The 27,699-nt window shown below is 37.9% G+C and overlaps 1 protein-coding gene across 3 annotated transcripts in view; it reads right to left on the bottom strand.

Annotated features, from left to right (window-relative positions):
* NDFIP2 (Nedd4 family interacting protein 2) overlaps positions 1-26,696 on the bottom strand; it is a 69,307-nt gene extending 42,611 nt beyond the window's left edge. For 2 of the 3 annotated variants that reach the window (XM_019828338.3, XR_002155643.3), the window contains exons 1-3: positions 24,135-24,247; positions 21,175-21,236; positions 20,102-20,443 (exon numbers count right to left, since the gene is read on the bottom strand). In XM_019828338.3, coding sequence (XP_019683897.1) covers positions 20,102-20,374 — 273 coding nt within the window. In that variant the 5' untranslated portion in view covers positions 20,375-20,443; positions 21,175-21,236; positions 24,135-24,247. Of the gene's footprint in view, positions 1-20,101; positions 20,444-21,174; positions 21,237-24,134; positions 24,248-26,593 lie in introns of those variants that run through there. The other variant, XM_023252476.2, reaches the window with a different exon arrangement.
* Between the last annotated feature and the right edge of the window lie 1,003 nt (positions 26,697-27,699).

Below are 27,699 nucleotides of genomic sequence, written 5' to 3'. Positions count from 1 at the left end.
GGGTCCCTTTGCCTTTGTTAATCACATTACATATTCATGTACATCATTTACAAAGTCATTCTGTTTGCACAGGAACACTATCTAGTCCTTAGTACTCCAGTTACAAGGATGGCACACTTACATCGTCAGCAACATGCCGCCAATATTGTTTTATTCAACAACTCAGCTAATAAACGACTCTGCAAACTTTCCACAAACAACTCTGTGAGAAAATGCTCAGTAAGCACCCAGTAGAGCAATAGTAAGCTACTATGGCAGTGACTGTTGTGCTGGTCAGTTTGCTTCCACTATAGCCCTATGTTTAAGTGTAAACAGTACTTCCTCAATCCAAACTAAACTCTAGAAATCAGATCTTTCACATTATCTAGATTCTGTATGGTAGGAAAGTGCAAACATGATGGGGACATATCAAAGGACATGGGAGATGAAAGAGGAAACCACTGGTCAAATCTGGGATGAGCTGAGCCTCATAATAAATGATAATAGTATCAAATTATAACCAGTAGAATAAAATAAGAATCCATTAACTCATACTAATATAAATGAATAAATAAACTGGAGGCAAGGAAATGTTTCCTTGTACAACTCTAAATAAATGTAGAAGAAATGAAAGAACTAGAAAATTACCATGACGACTACCATAGGTATAACTATTTCAGGCAATAATAACCAGTAAATTCTAAAGCCAGTTAGTGAAAGTATTGTTGGTAAAAAAATGGACATTTGTGGAGTATACTACAAAATAGCAGATGTGAATCTTTCCAAAACATTGTCATGAAAGACTTAAAAAATTAGACAACTGTTCTAGATTAAAAGAGACTAACAGAAGCACAATATTTAATAAAGAGCTATATCCTGATATTATAAAAAATATTTTCTTTTGCTATAAAAGATCTTAGGGAAACTAGTGAACTTTGCAGATTATATTATATCAATGCTACTGATTTTGATAATTTGCACTATAAGTTTATAAGACAATGCCTTTGATTTTACAAAATATACACGGAGATATTTAGATGTAAAAGTACAGCATGTCTGCTATTTACTTTCAAAAATGCTTGGGGGGGGGCGGGGGGGAAACAGTGTATGTTTGTATATATACATACAATGTAACGGGAACATCACAAAGCAAATATAATAAAAAATCAACATCTGAAGAAACTGTATACACGCTATACAGGATTCTTTGGAATCTTTTTCCACACTTTTTATAAGTCTAAAATTATTTTAAAATAAAAGTTAAAAAACAAAATGCTATACAATAAGAAAATAGAACAATATGTTGTACAAAAACCAACAGATTAACTTAAACTCTATAATCTGGCTTCTAACAATTTCCATTCCAGCATTAGAAATCCTATAAGATCATGAAAAACCTCCAGACCTTCAGTCACTGTAGAAAATGGTTTCTCCACATTTAATCAAAATCCAACTTCCCCGGATGGCATTACAACCGTCAAAGGCCTCTCAAACAAATATGTCAATCCTCCCACAGCTCCCCCTTATCTGGGAACAAGAAGAAAAGGGACATTTTCTTGGATATTGCCAGATCTAGATCAAGAGGCTCTCTTAAAGTTTACACTATCTATACAGCTTGTTAGACCCACTTACATCTTATTATTACTATTCACAAGGGTCAAAAATCATTCCCCAGTTAAGCCTTACAAGCCAGCTCTCTACCCCCAACATCCCCTCTGCCTTAAGTCCTACTATGTTACAGGATCACTAAACCAACTTAACACCCCAGCTATAAAACAGGAAGCGATGATATTCAGAGTTGAGTTATCCAGAGACTACCTCAGTTCACCACTTTTCCTGACCTGACAGTCATCTATTCCTGCTTCTATAAAAAAGATTTCTACATCTAGTACTTGGTTCACAAACTCCTGGCATTTGCCTTTCTCACTTCCTTACTTCCACTAAGTCTATTCTTTGGGCCCTCCATTCACTGCCACTTGGTTTTACTTTCTATCCTATGCAGCCAGGATTATAAAGTGAAAAATTTACATGACACACTCAATTTTCTAGCTCCTATATCCTCTGCTACGTGTACACTACTGAGATCCAATCTGGAATGAGTCTCTCTGCTATTCTCCAGGTAGAAAGAGGAAAACAAATCACACAATTGTGCCACGCAAATTTAGTTTCTCATCTCAGCAGGGCCATCAGAATAGTCCTCACCACGACAGGTGTTTCAGCTCCGTCAACCTCCTATCCTCCACTTCCGACCGTGGAGCTCAGTCAAAATCTTTGCTTCCTACTTCACAGAGGAAAACAGGTTTTCAAGCAAAAATTCCTTCAACTTCTCTCCCCTGCATCTCTAAATTTAGCATTATGGCATCCATCCTAACATATTCTTTACCCCTAAATGCCAGACAACTGCACAGAGAAGATCCTGCCTCCCTAAGGATCATTTTCTCTTTAAATTATGTCTCTCCTTCCTTTCTCCACTAATTTCTGCCTCTCTACCCACATGTATATTCTATTCATGCCATAGTTAAAAGAGAAAAACTGCCATCAGCTAAAAATAAAGTTTTTTTTCCCCTGTGCTTTTTGAACTATTTCCATCTTGCCTTTCTTTCCTTCCTTCAGTGACAAACACCCTAGAGAGAGAGAGAGAGAGAGAGAGAGAGAGAGAGAGAGAGAGAGAGAGAGAGAGAGAGAGAGATCTATTCTTACTCTGTGCATTTCTAATTCTCATTTCCTCTCAATCCATCACCAACTGGCTTTCACTCAAAGAGCTCTTGCTAGGAACACCTACCTCCTAATTGTTAAATCCAAAAGCCTTTTTTTCAGTCCTCATTATAAGAAAATCTTTAATACATTCAACTCGATTGAGTGTACTTCTAATTGGTTTTTCTTTAGCCTCCACAGAACTATTTCCTTCTGGTTTTCCTCCTACCTCTGACTACTCATTTTGTTTCTTTTGTAGGGGTCCTTATTTTACTCTGCCAACTTTAAAAAGTCTTAGCTAAAACTGAATCAAGAGCTGTGGAGACTGCCTTGAAGACAGACTGGACTGAAGCTGGATAGTGTGTAATTGATATGATTTAGTTTCATTTACCAAGGGCATAAGCAACTAACCCCATGTAACAATGCTGAAGTTGCTACTACAAGCATTCACCATTTAAAAAAATAGCACAGTGTGCTGTCTTCTGATTTTACATTCTCTTAGATGGCTGTGTAGCTGCTAATGAATAAACTAGAAAAGAAGATAACCTGGTATCAGAAGATCTAAATTTCCTACCCCTCCTAACTGCATAATCTTCACTGGTCTTTGGGCTTCATCTTCTTTCTGTGAATCATTCATTTTCATTCAGTAGTCAGTTATCTAACATCTACTAAGTGCCTAATATGTTCTAGGTACCAGACTGGGTGCAAGAAATGGGTATAAATTCCAACCTATCAATCCCTAGAACTTCTAGCTTCTAACAACTAGGAGCTCTAGGCAAGGCCATGATACAGTATAACTAAGGCTACAACAGAGAGAATAAAGGAAAATAAAAGTCTGTATTGTCTATCACAGATAAACCAGAGAGCCAAGACCAGCAAGGACCCAGGCCTGAAACATCAATTTTCCCTCAGCAAACACAGAGAAGCTACGAACAGAATCCTCAAGCAAAACTAAATACAGTAATAACAATTATGAGAAAAGCTGTTAATGATTCATCCAGGAAGGACAGCAAATGCCAAGATGCCACTACAGGCAAAAGTCAAAGGACTCATCCATCAGTGTTACATGCAAAAGCAAACCTTCAAAAGTTGGCTGATAAATCAAATACATAATCTCAATAACTTCACAATATCAGAAGCCAAACACACACACATTCTCTCTGTTCCCTTCAAAAAATCATGTGTTTCTACACTGACTCACACTATGTATTTTATTCCCATATAAATATTAGTTATTCTCATGCTATAGTGATCACTATATTGCCACATTTCTAAAGGCATGGTCAAAAAGCCTAGGTTTTCCACACAACTTGATGTGACTGCTGGCATTTTCTAATAAAAATTTACACACATGAATTCCATTACTGTATTGATTTGCCCTTGGAGCAAAGATGCACAAGACAAAAACATGTTATAACTTGTGCCTCTGAAGAAACCAGAGCAAAATTACTTCCCAGAGAGAAGCTGAGTAGGTGGTTCTCTATGTTACTCAAATTCCAACTGTCAGCAAATCTCAGCACACATAATAAAACAAATGTACCAAATAGGTTTTTCGGGGGGGGGGGGGGGGGGGAGGGGGAAACCTGGTAATCTAAATGCTTTACTCTCTGCAAAACTGAATTTTGCTTTCAAAAGAAATCTTTAGTTAGCGTAAGTAAAACAGTGAAAGACTTGAAAGTACATATTTCATTATACAGTAATTTTGCTTTTAACTACAGTCAATGAATAGCACTGTGTAGGCATGTATTACGTATAGACAAATGAAATAAAATACTAGCACAAACAGTTCTGAGCCCATCCTCAATCACCTGAATTGGGCTAAGAATAAGCAGCATACTGGGTTTAAACACAACAGGGTTGGAATCCACTTTTCTAGATTCAAATCTAGGCTCCAGCACTTACTAACTCTTGTGATCTACCTGGGCTTCAGTTTTATCATCTTAAACACAAAATGGTTACTCACAGGGTTTCTATAAGAATTATAAAATTAACACCTGTAAACACTTCGAATAATGCCTGACACAGTAAAACTCCAATAAGTGTTAGTTTAAAAAAACAAGACAAAGCCACTTTACATGTATCACCCACTTTTGTCTCTACGATAACCCTCTGAGTATGGCTGAGTAAAATGAGCACAGTGGAACAAGTATGAATTGAACTGACACACCTAGTTAGAAGCAGAGTCCAAGATTCAAATACAGGTTGTACTGTCTCTAAATTCAGACTCTTTCTATTTCAAAATGCCTCCAATAAAAAAATCAGGGGTAGTAATCCATTCTGCCACAAAATGACCCTTTTGAGTACTTCTTATGCTGATTCAAGTATACACACACACACACACACACACACACACACACGCACACACGCACACACACACACACCCCATCTTTGAATCCACCCATCTACTTCCCTTCAGTGCCACTCCTCTAATCCAAGCCACCACTATCTCTTACCTAAACTATTGCCATAGCTTCCTAACTAAATTGCAGACACTAACATTTGTTAATTCTTGGTTGGTTCACCAAGAAATAATACAACACTGAAGCCCACCTATGTAAGTCAAGAACACATAAACACATCTTATAAAACACAAATCTTTTTAGAAAAATATCTCCTTTAGAGGAGTACCCAACTTAAAAAAAATCTCCAACATGAAAGAAAAACAAAACAAAAATATTAAAAAGAAAGTTAACGTAGGGAGCAGAAAATAAAAAATCTCACTAATCTACAGTTGGATCTAGTTCCGGCATGGCAGTATAGGCCCCCTAAAGTCAAACCCTCCCACTGATAGCAACTAAAAACTTGGGACAACATACAAAGCAACCCAACTGCCTGAGCACTCTGAACACTAAAGAAAATAGGGATGTAGAGGAAAGTTAAAGCTTGATGAAACAACCTGCACAAAATACCAGCACCCCACCGCCACCCGCCTTTTATTTCTTTTTGCAGCTTTGCTCTGAGGTAGAACCACAGTTGTGGAAAACCACTGTGGCTTGGGCTACTAAAACCCCAATAGAAATCCTATTCCTGGCCAAAAGCAGCATGGAATGCAGCCAAACCGGCCAGGAAGTACAGAAGCATCACCACCTTTGGAACCATGTAGGTGTAAGACTGACCCAAAATAGATTAGTAAAGGCCTAAAATTTAATATCATATTTGAACCACTGCACACATAGTGTGAAGCAGTACTTAAAATCTAAAGCTGAGAGGATGGCTCTTAAAACAAAACAGCTATATTCTCCAGAGGACCACAGCAAAACTCAGAAGATCCAGGATAAAATCCAAAATTACTAGAAATAAAAAATACTAGAAAATATAAAACATTCTCCAGGAAAAGGGCAATCAGGAGATGCCAATTCCAGGATGACTCAGATTATAGTTACCATGCAAGCATTTTAAAGCAGCTATTATAATTATGTTCCAGGAAGTAAAGCAAAATTACCTTGAAATCAACGAAATGACAGAGAATCTGAGCAGAAAAACAGGAAAAAAAACAGCAACAAAATTTTTGAGTGAATTTTACCTCCAAGCATCTTTTCTTAGGAACCTACCAGAAAACATGTCACAATGAAATAAAAGAATAAATCAAAATCAGAGTAAGACTTGTAATTCAAGAAACAGAATCCAACATAGCAAAGTATTACACAAAGAAGTCTCAGTATGATAGCTCTGTACTAAGCCTAGAAAACAAACAGTACAAATGGAAAAAGGAGGAAGAAGGGCTCTAGGAAGACTATCTTCAAAGAACAAAATAATAATTATCTGATACAAAGAATACAGCTGAAGACCAAATTCTGAAAAACCACCATTGGGTATGCAAAGAATTAACTCAGATACAGAGAAAAATAAAGAAATAAAAATTAGGCAACTCTATTAAAAATATTAAAAAAGTTCCACAAAATACACCACCTGACTCAGTAGCGAACAATATTTTCATGTCATAATATGTAAACACTATTACTGATTTAAAAATTAGGTACCTTTCATATATTTAATCCTCACAATAATCTTATGAAGTAGGTCCTGCATTTGTACTGCCCTTACTTTATAGATGAGGAAGTTATAGCATAGAGAGGTTAAGTAACTGGCCCAAGGTTACAGTGCCTATAGCGAGGAGCCAAGATTTGGACGCTAGAGGTGAGACTACAAAGATCAAGATCTGAAAGGGGAAAGCAGGACATGTAAGAAAATACTGTTGACCCTTTAACAACATGGGTTTGAACTGTGTGGGTCCACTTACATGCAGATTTTTTTTCAATAAATACAGTACTGTAATTGTATTTCCATTATAACTTTCTTGGGTTTTGTTTTGTTTTGTTTTGTTTTGTTTTTGAGAGAGATGGAGGGAGAGAAAGAATCTTAAGGAGGCTCGCACCCAGCACGGAGCCCCATGCAGGGCTCAATCTCACAACCACGAGATCATGACCTGAGTTGAAATCAAGAGTCAGACACTCCCAACTGAGGGACCCAGGTGCCCTGAGGAAAGAAAATCTTAAGAAAATTATAATGAGGGGCGCCTGGGTGGCTCAGTCAGTTAAGCGTCTAACTCTTGATTTTAGCTCAGGTCATGATTCCAGGGTCATGGGATCAAACCCCATGTTGGGCTATGCGTAGAGCATGGAGCCTGCGTAAGATTTTCTCTCTCTCTCTCTCTCTCTCTCTCTCTCTCTCTCTCTCTCTCTCTCTCTCTCTCTCTCTCTCTCTCTTTCTCCCCCCAACTCCCTCTAGCTCTCCTTCTGCCTCTCTCTCCTTTCCCCCGTTTGTGCACTTTCTAATAAAAATAAATAAGTTAATAAAAAAAAGATTTTTTCTCTAGCACACTTTATTATAAAAATACAGTATATAATACATGTAACATCAAGTTATACCTACGTTGTCCAAGGATCAACTGTAGAATTAATCAATAAGTAAATGAATATACATATTATATGTTAAAAATGCAGAGTTAAAGCAGCTAAAAAAGATTTTTTTTTTGAGGAGAAAGGCTTAGAGGACAAAGAATGGAAAAGGGGACTATTTCTCAGTATTTGACATTAATATTAATATCTACTACTGTAACATGTATTATAAAATGTAATATATTTTAACTGATATGTTTGCAAGTAATAAAGTAACATCTGTCCTCCCACCTTTGCTGCACAACCTGGAACAGACCCCCCTCCTTCAGTTAATCTATAAAATGAGAAGACTGAAGAAAATGATCACTAGCTAACTTCCACAATGAATGGAAACAGTTCATTCTCCTTCTTTCCATAAGTAGATCAAATAACCTAACCATGGTTCACTATCTTACAAGCCACCAGTCAGATGAAGAATTATGTAAAAATTGCAGAATTCATCTAAACAGATTCCTCAGCACTATTCTAAAAGAAAGCATCTACCCTAATTATGGACATCAAGAATATCAACATTGTATAGGCTAGGCAAAACATCGTTGTTGGGTTTTTTGGTCTAACTTTGGAAAACTGTTCACTTTACAAATAAAAGATAATACACCAGTAACTCATGCATACACCTGAAATCATTCAGAAAGACCTGATCTATTTCTTCAATAAGTATGCACTATGCATCTATAATGGGTTCAGAACTATGATATATACTATCACAAACAAGACAGACCTAAGCTTTACTTCCCATTGGGTTTACAAAATACATACCAAAGAACAAGAACTATGATAGGGATCCATGCACAGTATTAAAATAACACACAGAACTTGGTAGTAAAGGGTGGGAAATGGGGGAGGGAGGAAGCAGACAGTGAGAGAAGATTTTCTGGAGGAAAGCACATCCAAAGAGATCTGAATAAAGAACAGAAATTAATCCTGAGGAAGGAGGGACATAAGAAAAAGGGAGGGTAATATGTTCAAAAGCCAAAAAGCAAGAGAGCATGCTTCGGAGTGGTGGTTAGAGAGGAGCAGAGCAAGAGAACAAAAGTAAAAAGAGTTCAAAATATCCTTAGTGCGCAGCGCAATAACAAATCAAGCAGAGGCTCATGTTGTTCTCTAAACAAAAACTCAAAAAGGGTCAAGATTTATTTCAAGGCCCTTCCTCTTTTGGGGAAATCACACAGAAGTCACCCTGATATAAATGAAAGCTCTAAGTGAGAACGATGTTCTATAAAAACTGTCACTACTGGATTTCTTCAGTCCAACATCTAAAGTCTACAAGTCCTAAGCACCTCAAAATTAGTAAAGAGGTAAAACCACCCAGTTTATTTCCTGATTTTCAAAGCCTATGCTAAACAGCACTCTCTTTATATAAGGTAACTGGTAATTCTGGAGAAACATCACAAACTAAACGACAGCACATTCCTAACTTTAAAATACTAAATTGTTCATGTTCAAACAAATCTTAAAAGTAAGCAAGTTGAAATAATCTGATAGTAAATCTTAGACCACTGCAGCATTTCCCAACTTGCATTTGGCATGTCTTTAACAAGAATTTTATCCACACCTTAATTCCAGCTATGTAATCAAACTCTGGAAGAAACCATAACAACAAGACATGAAAACACAGACACAGGATGGATTATGATCACATGCTAGGTAGGCTAGTCCAAATTACAAGGATCTTGTCAGTAAATTTACATTTAATAAATATCAGCAGAATAGAATGTATTCTATAGTTATTTAAACTTAAGTCAGGCCTATAAACATAAAATATATACAAAATTCTGAAATATTAATACACACATAATCAGACAATGTTTTAAAAGATAAGTCTGACATTAAGGAAAGAATAAAAAGAAAATAGTCGTTAAGTAACCAATATAAAACAGATGAGAAAACCAAAGGAGTACTCACAGCTCCATAGTTAAGGAAGATACTAAGCCGGGCCACTGCAAATGGCTTCATGGGTTAATAAACAACTCTAGGGGGTGTCAATCATGTATACACAGAAAGACAAGGCAATACATGTTAAGTTGGAAGGTAACATAAACACACACCACCACCACAACAACCTTAGAGATCCCAAGTGTCAGTAACAATGAAAAACAAATATAAAAATAGAATAAAATAACATAAGCAAGGTTTTGAGTGTACGAAATTGGTCTGGAGCTAGCATCATTTGTTTATTCGTTCTCATCAAATACTTCTAAGGGCCTCCCATATACGAGGTATTGAAAGATACAGCAGTGAACTAAACAGACAAAATCCCTGTCCTTATGAAGATTACACCTGTGGTGAAAGGAGGAGGTAGGAATTAAATATGCAAAATATTTAGAGTATCAGTTGGTGATAAGTACTATGGGAAAAACTGAGGAAGTGGAATTAGGAGTACTGTAAAGAAAGTGTAGTTATTTCAAATAAGAGGGCCAAGAATGGCTTCAATGACGTGACCACTCCAACAGAATGAAGATTCTACCAGACATGAGAAACCTGTCTTTGCCATTCTCACAGCAAAATGTTATACTCTATTCCACTATCCATTCGTCTCTACCCCCATTCTAGTGACAGACTAGGTAGCTGCCCGATTACAAGTAAGTGACACAAAACAACCTTACCACATTCCTAAGGGTTTTTTTGGAGACTGGGTGAAATAAATAATTTGGCAAAAGCATCTGGCAAAGGACCCCAAATTCAGGACTGATTGAGGTACATTCCCAAATCATTTACAACAGGGGTGGACAAATTACAGCCAGCAGGCCTAATCCAGCCCACTGCTTTTGAGCCACATCAATTTGTTTACATATTAAGAATGGATACTTTTGCACTACAACGGCAGATTGGAGAAGTTATGACAGAGACCATGTTACCCTGGAAAGCCTAAAATATTCACTACTCGGCCCTTTACAGAAAGTTTGACAACACCTGGTCTAGATCATCATCATAATCATCATCATCATCATCATCACCACCCCTACATAGTAAGACCACTTTCAGGGACATCTTCATGAGCACATGACCAGTGTAGTCACACAGAATCCTGCTTCAAAAAGGCCCCATGCTTGGGGTTTAATGCTTTGTGGTCACCATCTTAAAATTCTTAATAATTTTATCTTTGAATCTGAGTTTTTTTTTAAATACGAAATTTATTGTCAAATTGGTTTCCATACAACACCCAGTGCTCATCCCAACAGATGCCCTCCTCAATGCCCATCACCCACTTTCCCCTCCCTCCCACCCCCCATCAACCCTCAGTTTATTCTTAGTTTTTAAGAGTCTCTTATGGTTTGCCTCCTTCCCTCTCTGCAACTTTTTTTTTCCCCCTTCCCCTCCCCCATGGTCTTCTGTTTTATAAGTGAACTCCAAAGGGACAACAGACCATGTGCCAGGGGCTTAGAACCTTGGTTCATAAGCAGCCCACCTCCCAAGGAAGAATTCTCGGTCAGCTGAACTCTCTGGCTCAGCTTGATCTCCCCACCTTTGCCCCATGAGTAGAGGGGCGAAGTAGATAAGACCCCATCCCAGGCTGGTATCACCATGACATGTTCACAGGCAAACCAGCAAGGTCTTCTCCTATTGCTGATTCATGTATGGAGCAAGTCCTAGCATGGAGGATGCAATCCATTGGGAGTTGTCCATCTGCTGTGGGTTGAGACAGCAGACCTACAGAAAGGGACTGCCCCAGGGCAGGACACCACATTTTCATTTGGCATTGGACCTTGCAAATTATGCAGCTAGACTTCACTGTTTTCATAAAACAAAAATTATAAACTGAAGTTGTAAGTGAAAGTTCCATTCTTCAATCAAATTCATAAAATTACTATGGTTTGTCCCATTACACTATGAGCCAACTCCCTTCATCTTGCTCTACCACAGTTTTCTTCATATTTCTTAAATAAATTCATTTCCACCATAGGCCACTACCACACCTGAAATACTCACCAACTACAACAGTTCAATCAAGTCTCATCCTAGCTGTCATACCTTCAGAATGGATACAGTTCTCTATTATCCTGATTCCAATCAACCAAGGGGTCAAACCAACTGGTGTGACATCTCCAAAGATGGTCACTACTAATTTATTACCACCATGTACATGCATGCCTCTCCTTCACTGAAAGATGGAGTTCATTTCCTCTCCCTTTGAATCTGGGCTGGACCTAGGACTGCTTTAACTTTTAACACACAAGAGAACTGAAATGAGTCAGTCAACAGTGTCAGCTGGGCTCCCAATCAATAGTCAGCATCAACTGCTAGCCAAGTGAGTGTTCAATCCAAATAAGCCACAAAATGGCTGCAGACCCTGCTAACATCGCATGGAGCAGAAAAACCACTGTTGATAAGAGCCAACCCATGGGATCCTGAAACATAATAAAATGCTTGTGTATGGAGTAGTTTGCTACAAAGTAATATAAAACTAAAACAGGGGCACCTGGGTGACTCAGTAGGTTAAGTGTCCAACTTCAGCTCAGGTCATGATCTCGTAGGCCATGGGTTCCAGCCCTGCACTGGGCTCTGTACTGACAGCTCAGAGCCTGGAGCCTGCTTCAGATTCTGTGTCTCCCTCTCTCTGCTCCTCCCCTGCTCACACTCACTCTCTCTCTCTCTCTCTCTCTCTCTCTCTCTCAAAAATAAACATTAAAAAAAAAAAACTAAAACTATATCTGAATACAAGATCTATCACAGCTGGGCCTATTATTTAACCTCTTTATGTCTCATTTTTTCTCATCTGCAAAGCGAGGATCATGACATTATTTCATAGAAGTGGTCCAAGGATTAAATGTGCTCATATGCATAAAGCACTTGGTAGAGTTCTCAGCATATTCCTGACATAATGCAAAGTCATTACTGTTCTCTTACTGCTATTTTAGTATTGATGAAATGTATTATTTATCCCACTAGCCTGTTTCATTTTCTTTAAACTACCTAGTTCTACCTCCTCCACCAAAGTATAAGCCATAGGACAAGAACTTAACTGTCTTGTTCACCAGCACTTAAAACAGAATTTGGCAAAGATACTTCATAAATTATATATTGAATAAATAAGTTACAGGACCTCTTTTTCATAATCAATAATGATATCTAACACTGTTCCCATACCTTAAGTGTAAATTTGACAAGAGGTACTCAAAACATAAAATAAGCATATAAGCTACAATGTGATATTTTCATGATATAATTCCAATGCATTTACTTATTACTGCACAAATCATTTACAATTACTAGCTCATGTAATGAACAAATACGCCCTAATTAATGACTAGCATTTGATTCAACCTCCAATTAGGTGTGCTAATACAGTATACTCATTTGTATAATTTTTTAATAGAGTATTTTAAGCTTTTTAAATTCCAGTACAGTTAACTTACAGTGTTATATTAGCTTCAGATGTACAATATAGTGATTCAACAATTCTATACATTACTCAGTACTCATCATAAGTATACTCTTTAATCCCTATCAGCTATTTCACCCCCCCCCCCACCTCCCTCTAGTAACTATCAGCTTACTCTTTATAGTTAAGAATCTAATTCTTGGTTTGTCTTTTTTTTCTTTTGTGTGTTTGTTTTGTTTCTTAAATTCCACATGAGTGAAATCATATGGTATTTGTCTTTCTCTGACTTATTTCATTTGGCATTATACTCTCTAACTCCATCCATGTTATTGCAAATAGTAATATTTCATTCTTTCTTATGGCTGATTTATATTTACATGAACACCCACACACACACACACACGCACGCGCGCACACATCCCACATCTTCTGTATCCATTCATCGATCGATGGACACTTGGGCTGCTTCCATAACTTGACCACTGTAAATAATGCTGCAATAAGCATAGGGACTCATGCATCCCTCTGAAGTAGTGTTTCGTATTTTGAGGATAAACACCTAGTAGTGTGATTACTGAATTGTACGATAGTTCTATTTAAACTTTCTGAGGAATTACCATAATGTTTTCCACTGACTGCACCAGTTTGCATTCCCACCAACGGTGCACGAGGGTTCCTGTTTCTCCACGTCCTCACCAAAACTTGTTGTTTCTTGTTCATTTGCACAATTAAAAAAAAAAAAAAAAAGAGCTGCTCTAATCAAATCAGTAACCCACTTACAGTAAATATCACTACAAGCACAGAAATAGCCAAAGAAACTAATTATGCCCTCCATTCAAAAACAAATTACCCTGACGTAATACTAATCTTCAAGCTATAGAAACGTGATATAAAATACATTTGAGTGCGAATTTCCTTAATTACAGTTTTTATAAGTTTAAAACCTATTTTAAAGAGATAAAAATCAGACATTCACAGGAACCCTGATGCACCTCTGAAATACACCAGTCTAGAAAGCAGAAAGACATACAACAACGTGATTCATTATAACTATACTGTGATTCTCAACTTTTCTCTGCCTTGATGTAGATGACAGACACAAGTAACTTGCCCTACCTTTCAATTATGGTTTCGTAGTTTTCACATTGAAGAACAGTATTTTACGAGGCAAACAAATCAGAGGGGTGTGCTACAGAATGTCAGACGATAAACAAACATGTAGAACCAAGGAAGTAAAAGAGAGAATACATTATGGCTACAGAACTAATAATAAGTAGTACTGCTGGACAACAGCAGTTAGTGCATAAAAATTAAAAGGGGGAACTGCTAAGATATTGCATTGTATAGGTATGAGAAGACCCATCCATTCTGTCTGTACATTAAAAACAAAAATTTATACTTCAAAATTCCAATCAGTCAACCAGAATGGCTAAAATTAAAAAGACTGACAACACCAAAATTTTGGAAGTTGGTAGAGCAACCAAAATTTCATACATTGTTGGTAGAAGTGTAAAATAGTACAACTACTCAAAAAAGTCCGATGGTTTCTTATAAAAGTAAACATACACCTACCCTATTACTCAGTTATTCCACCCAAGACAAATGAAGACATATGTCCATAAAAAGATTTGTACAAAATTCCTACCACCTTTATTCATAATAGCCAAAAACTGTAAACAACCCAAATGTCCATCAACAGAGCAATGGATGAACAAACTTTAGTGTATTCATTCAATTTATACAATGAAAAACTATTCCCCAATAAAAAGGATGAGTTACTGATATACACAATAACACAGATCAATCTCCAAAACTCCATAGAGAGAGAAAGAAGTTTTGCTGAGTATATGTTATATGATTCTAGAATAAGCAAAACTAATTTGAAGTCAAAAAAGTCAGAACAGCGATCAACTAGAGAATAGGAATCAACAGGAAAGAGTCATGAAGGAACTTTCTAGGGTAATAGTAATGTTTTCTATCAGGGGGTCAATAAACATTTTCTATAAAGGGCAGAATAATAAATACTTCAGTAGCCCTGTTTCAAATATTCAATTCTGCCATTGTAAATGAATAGACATGGCTGTTACCATAAAACTTTATTTACAAAACAGTACTTGGAACATAGTTTGCTGATCCCTGTCTGTATTTTGAAAGTGACTTGACTTACCAGGTGTATGCATTTGTCACAACTCATCCAATAAAGGACATAAGATTTATGCATTTCACTCTATGTTAATTTTAACCTCAAAGAAAGAGAACCATGAAATATCAAACTCTAGGCTAATGATAAGCATGTGGTTTGCAGTGAGGTACACTGCAAGGTATCTGCAAGTTTGAAAGCATCAAAAAATAAGAAGAAGAAGAAGAAGAAGATGGACTGACAGGTATACAACACAAAAAATTAACTGCTGGCAACTGTAGATCCTACAATTGGTATTTGGTATATGGGGGTTAACAGTATAATTTTTCAACATTTCTATATATGTATTTTAAAGTTTTAATATTAAATGTGGGGAACAGGTCATTCAAGTAAGAGGCCACTGAAGATTTTTGAGCAGAGAAATGAAAATAAAATTTAGGTTCTACAAATAGGACTCACACAGTGCAAAAGACATTCTGAAGAATGGTTGGATGAAGGAAGAAAGTAGTAAGTAAGCTATTACAATAGTTGATGCCTTAGAAAGTATTAACATTTAAGGAGTAAGTACAAAATGAGTTACAAAGAGAAGTCAGAGAAGTAAAGAGTAGAAAGTGTCTTCCTCTCAGGAATAAGAAGGTTCCCAGGGTCAATGTAACAGAAATCAAGTAAGATGAGAACTGAAAAGTATCTATTGGATTAAGCAATGGGCAACTCTGATGATGTAAAAGTGGTGTGGTAAGAATATAAACCAAAGAATCCTGATAAATTCAAAGGAAACAAACAATTAAGGATCAAAGGAACAGAGGTGGGCCAAGAAAAGAAGGCAAAACTAGACAGCAACATAGGGTAAAAGACTGCAATATTTCCTTAACATGGAAAACAAAAGTAAATGACTACACCTAAAAATTCCCATCTATTATCTCACCCAGAACATGTACTATTTATTGGGTATGGCAGTCTGCCATGGGCCTAAGTGTCTGTGCACATTCTTGCTGAGTGTTAAAGTCTGCAAAACTTATCTATTTCCTGGTACTGAGTGGATTCTTGTAATAAGTCACCTAGGCAACAAAGAAGGTCAAGGTTACCACAGCACATAACTCTACTCCTAGGGAGAGGTTAACTAGCTTGTTTGTTGCTTGCTAAAGTGCTAGAGCCTTGGTCCTGAGTTCCTGTGCTGTGACCCACCAAGTGCATCTATCTAGACCCATCACCATAATGGGATGTGGGTGCAAGGAAAACGTACCCAAATATGTTGACGTTCATGCAGCTCGCTGTGCTATGAGTAAGAATGTTATTTGTTTCTCATCTGGGAGTCTCCTGTTTTCTGCTAGTAACCATGAAACATTAACAAACTAACTTCTTAGCCTGTAAATAGGATAAAATCAAATCTTAAGACTTTTCACAGTACTTGACATGAACAAGAAAGAAGTAGTTGATATTCCTGTTGCTGTATAAAAAAAAAATACAAAAGTGGTCACAAACAAAAACTGATATATAATACTTTACAGTTTATATACCTTGTTATTCGTAATATTTACCACGTAACAATCTCTGTATTACATCTTTTACGTATATTACAACGTATAATTCTCATAATAATCCTTATGAGGTAGGTACTGATATGACAAAACTGAGGCTTCAAAATGCTAAATAAATTAACTAAGGTAAGAGCTCACAAATTGTAAGCAGCACAACCTAAATATAAGCCCAGATGACTTTAAAATGTGTTTTTTTTTTTAACCATCAACAGTTAATTCCCTTCCCTGATTTATCAAGGACAACTCTAATTCTCCAAATACAAGGCCAAAGTATCTAGATCTTTACAGTATGAATACTTCATTAGGTTCACAGAAAACTAACATTTTGGAAATGTTAATATAATCTCAAAATTTTCTTTAAAAATCTGTGATCAAAATTTAGGAAGAGCTAGATTAAATATCTAAACCATTGTCTTTACTGCAGAATTTCTCATTGTTTTAATATGCAAATATTTGTTTTAACACGCTAATATATGCCATAAATCTTCTAAGACCATCTACTACATCATTTTGGAAAACAGTTTGGGAAACTACTGCTACAATCAACAGTGCCAACTTAACCTGTATACAGAACATCTCTGAAACCTTAGTAGTCAGCTTGGTATAGGTACATAATCCTTTACAATAGAAAACATCAAAGTTAGAATGTGGCCTAACAACTCCAAGCTAAAACAACTACATAGTTTGGCAACATTGCTCATTTTCTACCAAACAAAACTTAATCCCGTAACCCAAGGAAACCATATAGCATATCTAGCTTTTTCTAAAATTAGAAGGGTAATAATTCAGGCTTTTTGTAGTTCTACGTTATTATCCACTGCTTTACTTAACAAAATTCAGACTCCTATAACAACAGAAGGGAAGAAGACATCACAGAAAAAGCTGTTTCCAGATTAAACTTGTACACTGGTTAATGGTCGTGAGTCATTCTGACGGTCATCACCACTAACTTTCCAATATGGAAACCTAAATTTTAACTCTATCAATAAGAGATAAATTAACATTACAGACGATTGTACTCCTAAGCATATCTGCCTGTCTCCTACTTAGCTCTTAACATTTAACAACTGAAATTACTTATTGATCAATAATTTATTAATCATTCCAGAGTTTTCAAAAAAACTGAGTAAAGACAACTACACAGCAGTTGTGTTCATCATATAATCCAGAGCTGCAGACTTGTCCCCAAATAGTCTAATAGTCAACAACTCAGCTGCTTCTTCAGAATACCTAGATATAGTTATTCATCAGGCCATCCTCAATAAAACCCAGAGTTATACTAGACAGATGAAATAGCTATGTAATTACAAAGCAACAGGTATTAAAATCCAAATTTAAACTATGCTAAGATTCTCAAACATTTTGCCTTACAAAGAAAACAACTGATATCCTACCAGGAGTAGTATCTTTACAAGAACCAATTTTTGCCCTCTGCTCTGAAGGAATGCTTCCACCCATTCAAAGTCTATTTCAAAGTTTATGTAGGACACATCTCCAGGTGGGCGTGGGGGCGGGGGGCGGGGGCGGGTATGCAATACCCATTTGTTGCAAAAGGAGTTGTAGAGAAAAAGAAAAAATATCTTAAAACTGGGTAAGTAAATTTCAATACACTGATGTCAGAAAAACATTTTTTTAGTAATAATTAAGTCAAATCTCAACTAGTCATAATTACTGAAAGCAACTGTAACAAATTATTTTAAGACACAGCTACATCAGTTAAAAATGTTTTGAACAGTGACTTGTGTATAAGAACACAGTTGATTCTGACACACAAAACCCCAACGAGAAAGAATTCAAATAAAGCTAATGCCATTAAGGGAACAAATAGAAATAAGAAAAGAAAGGGATTAGAAAAAAGACACTGGAAAGAGTACTCAATATTTTCTGCATTTTATTTTAGCTAACATCGGCAAAAAGAAGGTCTTTTTTAAAAAAACTATCCAGGGGTGCGCCTTGGTGGCTCAGTCGGTTAAGCATGCCGCTTCAGCTCAGGTCATGATCTTATGGTTTGTGGGTTCAAGCCCTGTGTTGGGCTCTGTGCTGACAGCTCAGAGCCTGGAGCCTGCTTTGGATTTTGTGTCTCCTGCTTTCTCTGCCCCTCCCCCTCCCTCCCTCCATCCCTCTCTCTCTCAAAAGTATAAACATTGAAAAGAAAAGAAAAGAGAAGAAAAGAGAAGAGAAGAGAAGAGAAGAGAAGAGAAGAGAAGAGAAGAGAAGAGAAGAGAAGAGAAGAGAAGAGAAGAGAAAAATGCCTTCCACAGTGGCAGCAATATTTTCTAAACCGTTCTGAAAATAGATAAATTTTCACAAAATTCAACATAGATCATTTGAAGGTTTACAGGATGTAAACCAGATGAAATGGAAGCATCATGAGCTTGTATCTTAGACAAATGCACAACTGCATACATTGGAATTTCATCTTTCAGTAGCCTTCGTTCGTATTCGTCAAAATGCACTTATTGATAGGAATTACTCGTTTGTAACTAAGTCTCACATTTGCAAATACATATTTGAGAGGTGAAATCTGCACTAACATACCTACATCTGCAAAATTTCACAAACAGCACTATTAATTGCACCATCAATGCTACATATTAATGCTTTCCTATTCTTCCTTAGTGAAAAGGTTTAATTACCACATGAAAGTTTATAACATGCTACCTAGCTACAACCAAACAGTCAACTATTGCTGAGCCCATTTTTTAAAGAGGGTTTAGAAATCTCCAACGACACTACCAGAATTAAGACTACAGGAAAAACTACATTAGAGAAACTGACACTGAAAATGTAGAGGAACACTTTTCACTCATTTAACATACAAAGATTTGTGTGGTTGAACTGGAAAACCCTGTATTTAGTGAAAAATAATTTTCAAACAGGATTTGCATTTTTTCTAGCAAAACCTGTTTCCTCTCCTGCCTCCCCCCCCCCACCCCGTGAGAATAGAAATAAAATCTGAATACTAACAAAATGGAACAGGACAAAATGGCAAGGTTAACTAGAGCTGAAGACACAGATCAGCACCACTATTCTCCGTAGTTACACAATTTTTCAACCCACATTTTTCACCGAATCCACATCCCACCCTACATCGTGCTTACATCTCCTTCCCCCCTACCCGCTCCATTTTTGACGGCGATCCTCTTCCCAGCAGGTACGTGAACTCAGCACCATTTCCAGCAGACAATCCACTGGAAATATCTCAGAAGTGACTGGGTCAGGAAATAAGGAAATGACCAAGAAGGTGAGAAGTAAAACAAATAGAAGTTTTAGGAAGGGGGAGGGAGAAGGGTATCTTACAGCCAAATACAGGGTGCGGGTGAGGGATGGGGAGGCAGGAGGAGCCTTGGGTTGAGAGGAAAGGGTCTCGAAGGAGTCAGAGACAAGCTCCACAAGGAAAGGTGTGAAGAAAAAAAAGAAGAATTAGGCAGTTTTTAGCCGGAGGAAGGGGACTCCCGGGTCCACGGCGGGAGGCAGCTCTGGGGTCCTGGGCAGCGCAGAAGGCCGGGGCGGGGACGCAGGAACTCACCACCTGGTAACGACCAGTCCCTGGCTGGTGATGATCCATCCTGCCCGGCTCGGGATCCGGCTTCCGAGCGGGCGAGTCCTCTCGGCTCTCGGACCCCTCGTCCACCCCCGTCGACGACGTCCTGGCCGCAGCGCCCCTTCCGCTGCTGTTTCTGCCGCCGCGGTCGCCCGGCCGGGCCGCTTCACTTCCTGTCGCTCCCGCAGCAGTCGCGGAAACCTCCGCGTCGGCCACCGCGCGGCGAAGCTCCAGAACGCGGCGCGAGCTACTGAGCATGCTCGCAGTGGTCGCGCATGCGCGTGGGGTCTTCCGGCGTCCGTTCGCGTCGCGAGCGGGGGGGTTTGGCTGGGTGGGAGGAAATGGAAAAGTAAGACAAGTCCGGGGAACTGTCTAGGTTGTCTGCTTGTCGGGAGTGGGCGGTGGCAAAAGGGACGGAAAAAAAAAATCACCGTCCTTGATAGGTCTTTTCTATTGGACGGGTTTCGGCGCCGGCACAGGCGGGTACACAATCACACCACGCAGACACCGGAGTCGAGGAGGAAGGGAACGCATTCCTAGAACACCTCAGGATGGGTCATCCGTTTACCCAACACTTCCTCCTATAACTCACCCAGGCTAGGACAATGCGGGGAGATCCGTCTCTAAGACGTTCCTAAAACGCTCGTTCAAAATCATTAGTGAGGTAAAGGATATCTTTTTAAATACTGTTTTGTCCCCTTCTTGGTAGTATGAGATTTAAGAATCTAACAGGGACTCTTCAACCATACTCAGTCTCGCCAAGGAAGGAGGCCTCTAGAGCCCTAGGTTACTGGAAGGATACAAGAAAATAAGGAAGTACGATAGGACTATTTTGTCATCGTACTCACTTCAGTAATGCCAAAGGAAATAACAGTAAGAAATCACTTGGTGTGCAACATTGTAAGACAGTCTTAGTGTCCGATTAGGCACACGTGACCTACTATGTGGGAGTATCTCCCAAAGGCCACATAGCATGTTTTTCTACGGAGTAGAAGAGTATGATGGGACAAAGTAAAGTATCTTTTAACCTTTCTATACCCCAAAAACTATGATCTCACATAATCTGGCCCAGCGATCTCCTTCACTTCTTACTTCCTTTCTGAATTTCCAAAGGAGAGTCCTGGAATAAAAAAAAGCCACTGAGTGAGTCTGATAGGCTAGTTAAAATAGCAAAAATACAATAAAGACAAACTCACTGAGAAATAATCAGCTAAAAACATTTAAGCTTTCTTGATAGTTTTATTCAAAGCATTGACCAGTTCTTCCTATTTTTACCATCTCAACACATCTAATGGTAGAGAGTATGAATAGACTAACAATAAAAGGAGGCAATAACATACTGAAATGTCTTTAAACTTGTTTTCTTTTAATATAAATTCATGTATTTTGGATTCGAAGACAATAAACATAGGACATTTTATTGTATTATTGTACAAGAGGTCACCTTCACGGTTTCACCCCAAATGATACCACCTTTAAATAATCAAAACAATGGGGCGCCTGGGTGGCGCAGTCGGTTAAGCGTCCGACTTCAGCCAGGTCACGATCTCGCGGTCTGTGAGTTCGAGCCCCGCGTCAGGCTCTGGGCTGGTGGCTCGGAGCCTGGAGCCTGTTTCTGATTCTGTGTCTCCCTCTCTCTCTGCCCCTCCCCCGTTCATGCTCTGTCTCTCTCTGTCCCAAAAATAAATAAAAAACGTTGAAAAAAAAATTTAAAAAAAAATAATCAAAACAACACACAGTGTTGAAACAGACAGAAAAATGAAATTAGATTCCTACATCACTTATGGTCTGTACTGTTCCTTTAGAACTTAATTTTATATGTGCTTGTGTTTTCATTAATCATTTATATGCCCATTTGTTGTTTTTCAAATAGACTACTGCTCAGTGCAGTGGCCATTTTTTGCACCTAGCATACCCAGAACACTACTGAGAACATAATGGTGAAAAGCAAAGACCAAAAGCAGACATCCTGAATCCTGTTAAAGTAACAGATTCTTTCAATTTTACCCTCCTCCCAAGCTTTGTGAACATTTTGCTAATCTAGACAGCAGACAACAAAATTCAACAGAAAGTGTTTTTTTTCAGTGAAGAAAAGGAAGAGAAAAAGAGGAAAGAAGTAGAATAACAGCTAATGGATATTGAGCCTTTCCCCAGCCAGGCGTTGAATGTGTTATGTCATTTTAACCTCACAGCAACTCCATGATGTAGGCACAACTATAATCCTTGTTTAACAAGTCAGGAAACTAAGGCACCAAGAGGTTCAGAAACTTGTCCAAAGCCAAATCACTAGCAGGTGGTCACAGACTCCAGAGTCTCCACTATATTAAGCACTATGCTATAAAATACCCCTCCCCCATAGTGATGCATCACAAAGAGCCAATCTGACTTTCTTAAATCCCACCTTTTTGATCTATGTGAAATGAATGATGCTTTCTTACCATCCCAAAAAGAGCCACTCTGAGCTCCTTTTGCCCATTTCACAACTAAGCCAGTGTGACCTGTAACAGGCCATCACAAGTAGAAGCCCTGAGTTGTCCCACTGGGAGCATGAAATGGGAGAAACAATATTCTTATCATTTTAGAAGCTTTTAACAACATCTGATGTATTCAACCCCTAATGTTTTGGTGGTGACAACTCTAGTCACCTAAGGAATTGATGGTAGTGTACCACTCTAAAATACTTCAGGTGGAATTTTAGAATGTTAATGCCCTTCACGAACACCTCTTATTCTGGCCTGATCAATTTTCATTTTCAAATACTCAGCCACCCAAAATTTTACCAGAGCCACATTGCAATACTGGGGCAGACATGGAGATAAACTGCCTGGATTCCCTATCAAGAAAATACTCTGTGACTAGTTATAAGGAGTGTGATTAACTAACAACCTCCAGCTGTTTTGCCCGGTTTTCCTTCAGTTTTCCACCTGTGGTTGTTTTAGTTCAACCTGTGGTTGTGTGGTTGTGTGGTCAACTGGTGGTGGTACAGGTGGAGCCACTTTTGCCTGACACCCTTTTAAGAGGCAATCTTTGCTTCTGAACTCCCTGCTAACCTGGCAGAGACTTTGTTAGCTTTGTAGTATGTTGTGATGACTCTCCCTGCCCAATCCTTTTCTTTTTCACAGATGTTAACTCCCCAATAAATCTCTTGTACTCATAACTTCATATCAGCATCTGCTTCCTAGAGAACCCAAACTAAACACGTGCCAAGACATAAAGTGATAAAACATGGTTAATATCAAAATTGTATGAAGTGACAACTGTCTTTTCACATTAATTGATGCGTCATCCCCAGAATAATCCCCCCCCCCCCGTTACCCTCCATTTTTACCATTTTCTCATGTGGGCATAATGTATCTAGTCTTCCCACCAAGAACGACTTTGAAGTTCTGTAGAGTGATGCTATCTAGTCATAGAGACCCCTTTTCCTGGGATATACTTCCCACTGGGAATCCCTCCTACCTTCCCAGAAGCAGAGTCATTCCCTTTAGAGATAAACTGATTTCTTATCATCCTCCATACCCTCTTCTAGTTCAAACCAGATATGCTAAACTGCATGTACATGTGCCAGGATTCTTTGTTGTTATTCTCACCAGTTAAAGAGCAGTGGACAGACGTGCCCTTGCCAGCACATGGCTTTCTACACAGGCCTAAATCATAGGTAGGCAAATGCTCCAAATTTTCCTTACTTCTTGACTTCTAGTTTTTTATCACTTCCACTACAACATAGAATATAAAACATAAAACTACTCTCCAAGTAGCTGCTGATGGTTAGTGTGACCATAGATCCTAATGGTTAATTGCATTTGGAATATGTATGATTTTGCATATTTATCTAGAGAATGATTAAAAAGAGGTAAAATTGCATTCTCTGTCTGAAGATTTCTAACTCTACCTAAAAAAATTCAGTAGCCATTATTTTCTGCTCAATAAATTCTGAAGTAGATTTTAGAAAATACAAGAAACTATTGTGCCATTTTGGTAAATGAAAATGAGCATAATTATTACTCCAAAGTTTTACCTCTATTACCATGTACATGGATCTTTTAGCAGTTTGGAGGCTTGTATCTCAATTTAGCTACACATAGTGTTCCTTATTTAACTGGTTCTGAGATTCCTGTCATCTGTTCAGCTCTATAATTTAAGAGAGGAAATCTGAGTGAGCAATTTGACAATCAGGTATCTACTTCCTGTCTCTCTCTTTATTCTCATATACTATGTTGAATATCAATATAGTAAGAATATAGGAAGAATCTAAAATACAGCTCATATTTTTTATAAGTCAGGACTCAACCTAAGAAAAAGAACCAATAGAAGATATATATGAAGAGATTTATTGTGAGGAATTGGCTTAAACTGTTGTAAGGGCTGGCTAAACATCCAAAATCCATAGTATAGGCCACTGGAACTCTAGAAGATTCTAGAAGTTGCTATCTACAGGCAGAATTTCTTCTTCCTCAGGGAAACCTCAGTTCTGCTCTTGACCTTTCAACAAATTAAATCAAGCCCACCCAGATTATAGAAGATAATCTCCTTAAAGTCAACTGATCTTGGACTTTGATCATAGTATCTAGAAGTACCTTCACAGCAACGCCTAGATTAGTGTTTGAGTTTTAATTGGAGCTATAACCTAACCAAGCTGACACAGAAAACTGACTCTCCCATGTTTATTAAATACTACAAGCTGAAACTGTCTCTATAAAATAGAGAGAGAGAGAAACAGAAGAGAGAACGAAGTACAGAGAGTTAGCTTAGAGATTAAAATAAATTTCCATAATAAGTATTTCCTATCAGCTTTATTTTAAATACATACTGTTATATATATGGAGGCATCACCAGGCAACAATTAGAAAATATTTGAATTTTGATAAGCTGTCTAACACTACTTTTATTTATCATTTTCATTTTTGTTTAGTCATGAGCAAATCAAATCAACAGCCATTTTGCCTTAGGGATTACGTATTTAAAATTGGGCTAATTCATAAATTATTAAAATGTTCTTTGCTTTACCTTGAGTACAGAAGGCTGTTCTTTGACCATTTTAAGGCAGGATTTTATGTGTTATTTGTCTCCTGTTTTCTCTGCAAGCCTGATAATCACTTTCATCATAGAAGAGCAGAACTGGCACTGAGTACATTGCCTATTATGACAGGTTTCTCTTGACTAACTACCGCCAAGATGATCATGGAAGAAGACAAATACTATGTTTGTGTGCATGTAGGGGTGTGTGTGTTTGTGTGTGTGTATAAAATACTAGGAGAGACAAATGTCTCTTATATATCAAGATTTTCGTAACATCTAAGACATTGTTTGCTCTCCTTCTGTAACAGGAACCAGGCCTCATTTGTTAAATCATCTGAAGTCAGAATGCCACTTCGCTATTAACAACATTGTACAACATTACCAATAAGGTTGCCGTATGATAAAGGTGCCTCGTTTCAGTAGTGAGGATAAAGGGCATTCAATATCTGAAGGGACAAAATGATGAAAGTATTTAGACAGAGTGACTTACAAGATGCTGCCTTTCCATAATTAAGAAGAAATTCATACCCATTTCCTGGCCTTAAGATTCAAATAGGGAAAAACAAACAAACAAACTTAATGGCCTTACAGAGCCTAAGTAAGTCAAGATAATGAAAAAAAGGAGTTGTTTTATATATGCTAGATATCATAGAAAAAATAAAATATTTATACTATTTCACTTCACCTGTCAAAAATATGTGAAGCTCCCATGAAATGTCTATAAATTCTCCTTATGAAGAATGATCACTGAGAAATCTGGCATGATTTCCCCAATAAAGACATCAAGCTCAAATCTTCTTTATCCAGTGTCTTAGTGTGTTTAGACTGCTGTAACAAAATACCATAGACTGGGTGGCTTATAAACAGAAATTTATTTCTCACAGCTCTCAAGGCTGGGAGGCAAAAATCAGGATACCAGCATGGTTGGGTTCTAGTGAGGGACCCCATGCAGGTTTCATCCTGCCAGGTTCTCATTGTATCCTCACATGGCAGAAGGGGTCCTGAGGGATCTATCTAGGGACTAAAAGGACATTAATCCAATGCCTCTGGACCTAATCACCTCCTAAAGATCCACTTCCTAATACCATCAACTTCAGCATTAGATTTTCAATATTTGAATTTGGGGAGGGGGAAGGGGAGAGATACAAACATTCAGATGATAGCATCCAGATACTGACTTTTAAAAACAAAAGCATGGGGGTGCCTGGGTGGCTCAGTCTGTTGAGCATCCGACTTCAGCTCAGGTCATGATCTCACAGTTTGTGAGTTCAAGCCCTGCGTTGGGCTCTGTGCTGACAGCTCAGAGCCTGGAGCCTGCTTCAGATTCTGTGTCTCCCTCTCTCTCTGCCCCATCCCCACTCATGCTCTGTCTCTCTCTGTCTTAAAAATAAATAAAACATTTAAAAATTAAAAAAAAAACAAAAGCATAAATGCTGCGAAAAACACACGTGTACTTACAAATATAGCACATAGAATAGAAAATCAAATTTAATTCCTTCAGTTTGAACACAACAGATGATTTGGCTCACAGGTCACTGAAATTTCCTTAAAGCCCAAATGTCTGAAAAAGAGAGAAATGTGTGTTTTCATGGATTAATAAAATTTTAGCATTTCAGGGGATCTTCCTTGTCACCTATTCCAAAACCTTCATTTTGGAGATACCGAAACTAAGGCTGAGAGAGGTAAATGTGCCTTGAAGTGATTATCTGTGAAACTACCACTCCACTTCCAGCTTAGTTCAAATGTGGTAACTTATAAAACATTAAAAAATACCCCATTGACTGTTCCTACCACATCCAACAAGAAACGGCCCTCCAAAACATTACTAGTAAAAATAAATCTAGAACTCCAACGCATCATGAACTCAACATGTCAACATTTCTTTTGGAAGAAATATTATAGTGAAATGTATTGCCACCAAACAGGATAAATTTTAAGATTGTTGCTAATTCTTTCAGGGGTTGCTGCTTCAGAACAAGTAAAACATCTACTTTTTTTTGTCCTTTTTGTGTGTTTTTTAAAAATTTTATAAACATATTAAATATTGTTTTGTCTCTTGTCCTTTTTATTTATTTATTTATTCATGTATTTGTTTATTTATTTATTTGTTTACTTATTTATTTATTTTGAGGGGTAGGGGAAGGGGCAGAGAGAAAGTATCCCAAGCAGGCTCTGCACTGTTCCTGCAGAGCCCGTAATGAGGTTTGAACTCACAAACCATGAGATCATGACCTAAGCCAAAATCAAGAGTCGACACTTAACTGACTGAGCCACCCAGGGGCCCCTCTTTTTCCTTTTATTTAAAGTTTATATATATATTTTTTAGTATAATCTATACACCCAACGTGGGGCTTAAACTCCTGACCCCAAGATCAAGAGTCACATGCTCTTCCAACTGAGCCAGCCACGTGCCCCTCTTCATATATATTTTTTTTCAAACCCTTTCGTTGAGGCCTGACTTTGAATAGATCACAGTGAGAGATCTGCTCTGCTAAGTATGAAACCCTGATGCAGAAGCAGAAGCAGGTCGTCTACAAATGGTTTAGCACCAGGTTCCCCATGAA

This window comes from Felis catus, chromosome A1, assembly GCF_018350175.1.
Source record: "Felis catus isolate Fca126 chromosome A1, F.catus_Fca126_mat1.0, whole genome shotgun sequence".
NCBI lineage: Eukaryota > Metazoa > Chordata > Mammalia > Carnivora > Felidae > Felis > Felis catus.
The sequence above is the reverse complement of the archived record's forward strand: the minus strand, read 5'-3'. Positions and strand labels throughout refer to the sequence as shown.